Here is a 9,498-nt window from a genome sequence, read left to right as displayed (position 1 = left end):
TAAGGAAAAAAAAAAAAAAAAAAAAGAAACAGAAACAAAAAACAGCAAATATACTGTTATCTTCAGTTTTGGGTTCCATTAAAAACTAACGCTCTTACATTGGAATGAAATCTGTGATAACCCAAAATTATAAAAATGAGACACAGACACTGAAGTCTCAGTACTTTAAATCCAAGGCATTTCACATAATGTAAGCCTGATTTTTAATTTACAAAAATATGCATGAGAAACAGTCTATTTTCGTACCTCATATGACCTGATACACAGTTATATATAGATATATATGTAGATATGTCAACAAAGAGCAAGTATACAGTACCTTTAACTATCTTATCCAAATAGTGAGCTTGAGAAATTAAAAAGGAAAAAAAAGAACAGACAGACATTTCAGAAGTGTCACATGGGACAAGAAAATTTTCAGAATTTACATGCAAATTGAGTAGCTGCAGCTGACATAAGATTCACATCACACGACAGAGATGCACTTCATTATCTTTTAACACTACAGCACATTCACGTTTCAGCTTATGTGGCCATGACTCCAGGAAATACCCCGCATTTGCAAGGACAGTATGCAGGCAACACTACCTTTCCCAGATGAGTAGGAACCCACCCACCCTGCTCTGTCTTGAGATTATACTTTAAAGCCTACGTAGAACGCATGGAATCAATTCTTTGTGCTAAAGAAGGTGAGAAATTTACAATGATGAGGGCTACAAAGAAACTTTTGGGGCGGGGTAGAAAATAGGTGTAATTTTTGAAAATTTGTTTTTCACAAAGCAGTTGTGTGAGGGTTGTGCAATTAAGGGCAAAAAGGGCCACACGGGAGCCTAGGAGGAACCGTTTGTGTGTGTTCTGATGTTGTCTTTCTTCTACCTGAGAGACGAACCCACAGAACTCCTGATTCCCTCACCTTCGGTCTTGAATCACTTGTGGATTTACAGAGTATCCAACTTTAATGTTTAATAAATAAGCAAAAAAGGGAAGTGACGGAGAACCCTTGAGCAAACGGAGCAAACTTACTATACTATGAAAAAGGCATGGGTACGCTGTGCAGAGAATGACTGCCCAGTAGCCCTTGACCACACAGCAGACGGACAGTGACGTGTCGCGTACGTGGTCAGTCCGTGGGGAAGCACAGACTGTTCTAAGGTCCTGTTTCTTTTCAGGATTCAGCCTGGAATAAGCTGTTTCTCACAACCGCTCTATAGAAACAGTCAGGATTGGGAGTCATTCACTGTACCTGTCCATTTCCTCTTTCATGAGGTTACAACCAGGCGACACCTTTTCTCTTGAACAGAGGCAGAAATTCCTCTCTCCCTCCACCAGCAGAGAGGCGTAATATATTCTTAATAAGCCTGAAATCTGCCTGCTTTGTCAAAATTCATACATCTTTAATGATCTGAAATTGCTTTTCAAAGATGCTTATGTTGATTATTTTTCACTACTGACACACGCAAGTGACGACAGAACTCACAGAATGATTTAAACTCTAACGTCCAGTTGAGCCTCTCAGATTTGGTAGTTCTGTCATGTGCATAAACAAAACCATAAACGCGTCTGACACGTGTGCTGCGGATGTTAAAAGGATTCTTCATGTTGTCACAGGACTCTATTAGAGGCTTCTGAATCTCATTTAAAATTAAGCGTTTTCACAATTGACTGACAACGTACAGTGGGGGAAATTAAGGTGCGGCAACACTCTTAGATAGTACTCTGAAATTATAACTTAATAAAAACATTCTACTTTCAAACGTTAAAAGAGAAATGTACCATTGGATAACACCGTGGATATAATTCCTCAAGAACCCCTTCCGAACATTATATAATCTAGGAGAGCCTCCTAATAGCCCCACTGGTGACCTAAACAGAAACAAAGTGCCTAGAAAAATTCAGGAATTTCTGATTCAGATAGGGTAGTCCTTTTGGAGGTGTTCTTAATTTATAAAAAGTAATCACACTGACTTTGTTGGAGTCTTTTGCTTTTACATTGGGTCCATTTCAGTTAATGCAACCAAATGAGGAATGTAATTAATTGCGATCTGGATTAGTAGTTTTAAAGGAGGAATGAACTATTTCTAATCCAGCCAATCCCATTATTTTAGCAAACAATCAATTACGCAAAGCAGTGGTTTGATTCAACGTAAAGGCAGGTTTGCCATCAGGTCAAGAGAACAACAAAAGTGGAGATGAAATTAGAAAATATATTTAAAATATACAGTCGGTCAAAATTCATATGCCACGTTAAATACGAGCAATGCTTAACATAAATTTTGCGAACGGTTAAAACCCAACCAAAAGAATAATATCTGTACTGAGAAAGAGACACTAAGCTTTGTCATTTGCATTTTATATCACAGGGAATAGCTGTGAGGCTGGTAGTTTAAAACTAATAGAGAAAAGAGGTAAAAACCACCATGTGCATTTTGTCCTCGAAGATTAAAATTTCTGACACTGCCACAAAAGCTTCGTGCTAAAGAATTAAGATGTTAAAAAGAGATGTCGATAGATGAGGTTTCAAATGATTATTAAAAATAATAATTGTGACAATAAAAACCTCATTAGATAAGCTACTACAGGAAATAATCAGAAAAATGCAGGCACATTGTACGAAGCCATTAGGAACAATAACCGTAAAAATAATACAGTATATTTAAAAATTAATATACCTAACAATTGCTGAAATGCACATTAAGTTGCAAAAAAAAATTTCTTTGAAAATGAATGAGCGTATTCTGACACCAAAACAAAGCCCTTCCTACTGGATCTACTCACCAAAAGTTTTAAATTTGCTTTATAGAAGAAAACTCTTATAAAAATGAGCGCTAGACATATAAAATGGAGCCCTTTTTAAAAACTCTTCTCCAGTAAAATGTATTCATAAAACACTTCCCCAGGAGTTTCAATTATTTATCTTTTAAAAAGACCCACGTGGGACATAGAGGGGTGGGTATTACTGTATTTCCCGTAAGACAGTGATTCTTAAATCTTTCTGGGGTCTCGGATCAGTGAGAAAAGTAGCAAGAATTACAGACTCTCCCCCCAGAAACAATGCGCACAGGCTCACAGACACAAAATGCTATGATTCTAGCTCTTCCCTGGGCTCTGGTTCTGTAAGTTGTAGACTGAACGCTTGTGTGATGTATTAATGATTCCCAAATTTCTAGGTGCGCTCCCGGTCTCTGTCCTGGTTCATAATAATTCAGGGGACACACATGAAGTACTCTGATCCCAGCTCTCCTCCCTGAAGACGATAACAGAGGCTGACTTTGTGCAAGATACTGCTCTAAGCACTTTCTATCTCTCATCTGATCTTTCCCCCAACCTTACGATATAAACACAGCTGATACAGTAAGTGCAGATGGAGAGACTGAGGAGGGAGAGACAGTGTGTGCAAGGTCACAGCCTAGCAATCTCGGTCAGAATGCCTCTTCTTGCTCACAGGTACTATGCAATTATTCCTGACCTAACATGAACTGAAATAGGTACTACTCTTCCATTAGCCACAGGGCGGTTCTACTGTCTCTTAGCGGCCTCCTACGTGAATTCCTTGGGAAATGGCCCGGTGGGTCTAACTTAAATGACAGAATGCAGATGAGTGTCTTTTAGGTGTCAGAGCTAATTCTTGGTCTTTATTGTCTATTGTCTCTCTTCCAAAATACATTAGATCTCTAGAACGTAACACATGAAATGACTAGCTGGGTTTCGAGCCCATGCGCTGGAGGTCTTTGGTCTCTTGCAGGATCAGGTGGGCAAAGACTCTGAAATTGTAGATGTGGAAGAAACGTTTGGGTCGTCACAAATATTTTTATTATGGGATCAGCCCATAAGCCTTCAGAATCACCAAAGCAAATGAGTGGTCCTGTATCTTTTTCAAGCACACCCCTCTAGATACTTCTTTTTAAAAAGGATGGTTTCTCTTTTCAAAGCCCCCAGTGACCCTCTTTTCCTACTTCATGTTTTGGGGAAGATGGGCGGAAGTGGACACAAAACGATCTACTCTTGTGTATACCCCTTTGTAATGGATATGGAGTCTAAGGCCCCTTAGGAGGGACCTTGACCTTGCTCATATTTAGTCTCGTACAGCCTTTAATTCCTAACATGTAGACCTGAAATGAATAGCAACTTTTTGGAAATTCTACCTATATGTTGTCGCCTCATCTGCTTATCTATCAAAATTATGGGCACCCTCCTCCCTCCATTTCTTTCTGTTATCTGATTCTTCCTGGTTTTTCTCACTGAGTGCTTCTAATGGAAGAAGTCCGGGGTACGAACACAAGGGTAAATGTAAGAGGAGAAGGGTTGAATCAAGAACTATCTGTGATCAATTCATGAAGAGATTCCATAAAAATACAAGGCTTTATTGATACATAGACATATGAGACTGAATGTGTAAATCTCCATTACTGTCAACTCCAAGGCCACGCTAATTCCCATATATTCCTGTTGCCTGGCTCACAAGGGATTCTTAGTATCTGCTGAACAAAATGATTAAATGTACTTATTATGGTGGTTCTAGTGGGTCTTACACAGATTTGCAGTGTTTGAAGAAATTCTATGAATAATACAGATATATTATTAATAATAATAATACTTCTTGAGAAAGAACCATGTGAGCAATACCTCATTTCCTAAATCCGTCCCCCTCCTTCATCCACCTGTTCCTCCCCCTTTGTGCAATCCATCCACACCAATTACATACAGTAGTAGTAACAATAAATACCATCTACTACTCTTACTAAGTGCTGAAAACTATGCTAAGCATCGTACATGGGATGGCTGACTTAAGTGTCAACACCTACGGGGCAACAGGTACTTTTATTATCTTTCCTGTTTCACAGATGAAGAAACTGAGGTACAGTGAAATGACTTCCTCAAGGTCAAAATGCTAGCAAGTGGCAAAGCCAAAGACCAACCAGGCAGTCTGTGGCTACAGACTTAATAAATAAGCAATATTTACAATGCAGAAGAATCAGAACTGCATACCCATGTAAGGTAGGTTAGAAGAATCATCTGCCTACAGAATGGTTAATAAATTTACTTGAATGAAAACACAGGACGAAAAAATGTGGAAATCCTTAATTCAACACTTGAATTAAAAGGGGGGACCTAGGAAGTAAGTCTAGAATCCAAACTAATTTGAAATATTAATCTATTGACACAGTTCTGTAAGTGCGAGTACCTTACGTAGACTGAAGACAGCTTTAGGATAGAAACTGCTAGAGCCTTTCTGAAAATCCAAAACTTGGAAAACCAACGGACAAGTTGTTAAAACCGAGGGATAAAACAAGGAAAAAAATCAAAACAAGTGAGTTTGAACAACAAAAAGACAGAAGCAGTTCAGTTAAGGTAAAATGCTGTACAAAAAAGATGTTTTGAATGGTAATCCGAAGATGGATGCCATTTAAAAATGAGGTCAAAGGAATATATGTCTGCTCTGAGGGAAGAACTGGGATATTTGGAGGTCCACACAGAATACGATTAATGCCAAGTTTGCTTTCCTTTTACTGTCACAAGAATTCTTCAGAGCACAAAGAAGAAACAAAGACAAACCAAGTTGGTTGTATATGCGCTAGACAGCTCACAGGGGAAAGATAAAAATAGTTTGTGTACACATAGTTGCTGATGTATATAGTTATGAACTACTCACACTGTTTTCACTGTCCACAACAGGCTTGACTGGAGGATATTAAACAATACAGTATTTTCACCAGGCCACTGAATTGACTCCTGGGTGGAGCCCAGACACAGGCACATAACACAGAACCCAGAAGCTGGAAATATTTCTCAATTTAATTACAACAATAAAATCTTAAGGGCCCGCCTTCCAAAGAGGACAATTCAATCAGCTGGGTACCTAATAAAATACAGACATATTCCTCACTATGGAGGTACTTCAATGTCCTTGGACTTGAGGACAAATTTTTATCTAGCATTGTGTGCTGCCTCATTCTTTTTAACAGACCTAAAAAATGATTCGCATTAGGATCTCATTAAAGTTGTAAGTAGGTATCATTCTTAGATTATTCACTACCAGCTCCTGGAGGAAGACAGAAAAGCAACAATCTGCAAATAAGTACATATTAAATCCATTTATTCCAACCTGTAACTGTTTAAATCAGTGTGCAAGCTGTACCCCCATGGGTTCATTGTCCTTAAGTGTTGCCCACTGCCAGCTACTGATTAACTTGTCATAAAGGATTATGGCAGTGATAGAATTATAAGTCTCCTAAAACAATTTATTCAGACCCCTTCCGGTATGTCCTTCCTCACCACAAAATTCTCAATTTAACATCAAGAAAAAACATCATAAATACTTTATCTTGTTTAGAAGAGTCACTTAATTTGAACTTTAACAACTAGAAAGTAAGGCTGTGCCAGTCAGGAAACACACTTTGTGTGAGTATGTGTGTGTCTGCACACACGCATGCGTGTTGTCTGAAAGATCTCTCGTGCCCCTAAAATTGGCAACACATTTTTGAAAAAAAAAAAACAGAACAAAAAAACCTGTTTCAAATAAATTGTCTTTGAAACTTTACATATTCTTTCTGTGGGTTGGAAATGTGATGAACAAATGATCTGTACAAATACACTGCTTCTCCCATGCACCTGCCCAAGCGAAATACCGTTTTTCAGTTTGCAACACTCATCGAAGACCTTCCAGAAGAGTGAAATAATATATATATATATTTATTTAAATCAGTCCAGAAAACAAAAATAGGCCCTATGGAAAAGGTGCTCTGAGAGAAACCAAATTTTATAAAGTCGGCATTGCCGGAAAAGTGCTATTAGAAGCTGCAGAGCTCTGCAGAGATAACCGATAGAAAAATATTCGGTATTTTCCTTTAGCGTAGAATTCTGTGCCCGGCTGTGGACTACTTAGCACGTCAGTAGCACATGTGTGTACTTCCTGTCTGAGTTCACTGCATGACATAAGCAACACCACACTTTCTGAGGATTTCCTAGACTTAAAAATACTCAGGTATGTTTTAGCACCCTGACTGGGGACCGAAGCTAGCCAGAGACAGCTCTTAACATTAGTCAACACAAACTGTAACAGAAATATTTTTTACACTAGATGAATACTTAGATCTTTAACAGATACGATGAACTTGGTTTTGTCAAATTATTACAGTAGTATTTGTATAATAGAAGCAAGTCCAGTGGCAGGAAACCATAAAAATAACCTATTGATCTGATCCATTGTAATGAATATAATTTCTTGGCTGCACTATTATTTTTGCCTCTGCATAAAATTTAATATTTAAGAAAAATGCATAGACTAAGACTTACAAATAATTGCGTCAAATATATCAGATCTTCTTCTAACTGGTTTTCTTGAATGGATCAGGAAAAACAATAAACAAAACTGAACAATCTTTACCTCACCTAAGATAAACGGTAATTTATTTTGGGAAAGTCATAGGTAAATCATAGATACATCGGGGCGCCTGGGTGGCTCAGTTGGTTAAGCATCTGTCTGGCGCAGGTCATGATCTCACGGTTCGTGGGTCGAGGCCCGCATCGGGCTCTGGGCTGACTGCTAGCTCAGAGGCTGGAGCTTGCTTCAGATTCTGTGCCTTCCTCTCTCTGCCCCTCCCCAGCTCGTGCTCTCTCTCTCTCAAACACACACACACACACACACACACACACACACGTTAAAAAAAAAAGTTATGAAACCTCACCAAGCCTGGGTGCCCTCAATGGAGATTTTAAAAGCTTCTACCTGTTGAGAGGATTAACTAAGTAATGTATGCAGAGAACTCTATACTGTGCCTTAGTACATTGTAAAAACTCAATAAATTTCAGCCATTAATTCATCTTGTTAATAAAGACAGTTTAGAAGGGGCGAATTCAGGAAGCTACTGGTATCTTTTAAGAGACTAGGAAGAACAAAAGAAATCTGTCTTTAATCAATGGAGCTTGGAACTGCCAATGATTTGTTTCCAAAGCTATGAGATCCACTCACCCCAGTGATGGCAGGACAAGCCCCTTATTCTCTTCCTCCCCAAAACAGTCTCCCTTTAACGGGAACATTCGCTACAGGAAGTGGCTAATTCCCAGGGTGGGGATCACTCCACTTCTCTGTCAGTGGTTTTCTGACTCCTGTACAAGATACAAGTCGCATTTCCAGTAACCACCCAGAAGCAAAGACATTTAAATACCCTATTTTACATGCATACCTCTGTCCTTAGACTGCAATTTTGCTGAAAACTTTTCATTTTGTTTTTCATTATGAAATGGACCGAGTAGACAAGATGGAAAACACTTCTGTAGCAGAGTGAGGTACGTCTGTGCATCACCGTTCCTAAATGCAGTGGGGAGCTCACTCTCGGTTAAGCAAGCTTTCCCAACGGCTTGGGGTATTTCCTGTGGGTGCCGCATGGGGAGACGCAATCATCGCTGACATACCTCTAGGCTCTCCCTACGTGGGCTGTACTCACACTGGTCACAATTCAGAGGATGATGCTTCTCGGGACAGGAAAGAGTTAGCGTATGGGTGATAACCATATAGATAACTATATGATATAACTATCATATAGCTATATGATGTAACTATAGATAGGCTTCTCTCCGTTGTTAATGGCAGCTCTCTGGTGATTTTTTTCCCTTGCTTACACCAGTGTATTTGGAGTGGATTCCTCACATGCATAATAATCACTCCTGGGGACGCGTCTTAAAAGCCAAGAGTTGGAGTGTCTGTGAAAGGCATTATTTTACCCTTCACTGTTCATGGGGGGACTAATGAGCGAATACCTGATGCCATTAATTTACAATTAGATCACTTATGTTTAACCACATGCTTTCTATGCACACAAATATAAATATTAATTTTGAATAGAAGGATAATCATTCAGCACCGTAACAATTAAACAGCTGTAACCTGTCTCATGTGTGAAGTGTTGGAGCTACAGGCAAACTCTGCAAGCAGATGGTCTTACCCACCCGTGCTGGATGTTAAGGACTTTTTAAAAAAAGAGGTGTTGACAAATCAGAACAAGTAGGCATAGTTCTAATGCAAATCGGCCAATTTGCAATGTAGATTACCCTCAAAACTAATTTGGTGTACAGGAAAAAATTAAGCTCTGTTGTTAAAGGAAGACATTATATTACATTTGGATATAGCAGATTCCCCACCAACATAATTATTTGCTAATTTCATTCAACCAACAGAGTTTAATGGAAAAGCAGCTGGCAAAGTATTCATATTTATGGACTTCCTTTGGCTGCTCCTTAATTTATCCAAGGCACATGTCGGCGGAACCCTAGAAATAATGGCCATATTTCAGACAGCTGTTTTCCAGCTTCACTAAAGAGGCACTCAAAAAGGAGAGGGTCAATGAACCCATCATGAAGAGGAGGGATAGGAAAAAAAAAAAAACAAAAACCCGGCTCTAATCACACCATAATCTGTGAAGACAATGTTAAATTTGAAAAAGGAGAGGAGGCACGGCTTCTGTATGGACTAGCACCATTAACAAACATGTATTTTAAAAG

The 9,498-nt window shown here is 38.9% G+C and overlaps 1 protein-coding gene across 1 annotated transcript in view; it reads right to left on the bottom strand.

Moving 5' to 3' along the window:
* TENM3 (teneurin transmembrane protein 3) overlaps positions 1 to 9,498 on the bottom strand; it is a 449,902-nt gene that overhangs the window by 81,278 nt on the left and 359,126 nt on the right. The window contains 1 exon segment of the mRNA XM_077762712.1: positions 320 to 346. Coding sequence (XP_077618838.1) covers positions 320 to 346 — 27 coding nt within the window.

This window comes from Crocuta crocuta, unplaced genomic scaffold (genome assembly GCF_008692635.1).
Source record: "Crocuta crocuta isolate KB4526 unplaced genomic scaffold, BGI_CrCroc_1.0 scaffold90, whole genome shotgun sequence".
In the NCBI taxonomy this organism is placed as follows: Eukaryota; Metazoa; Chordata; class Mammalia; order Carnivora; family Hyaenidae; genus Crocuta; species Crocuta crocuta.
The sequence above is the reverse complement of the archived record's forward strand: the minus strand, read 5'-3'. Positions and strand labels throughout refer to the sequence as shown.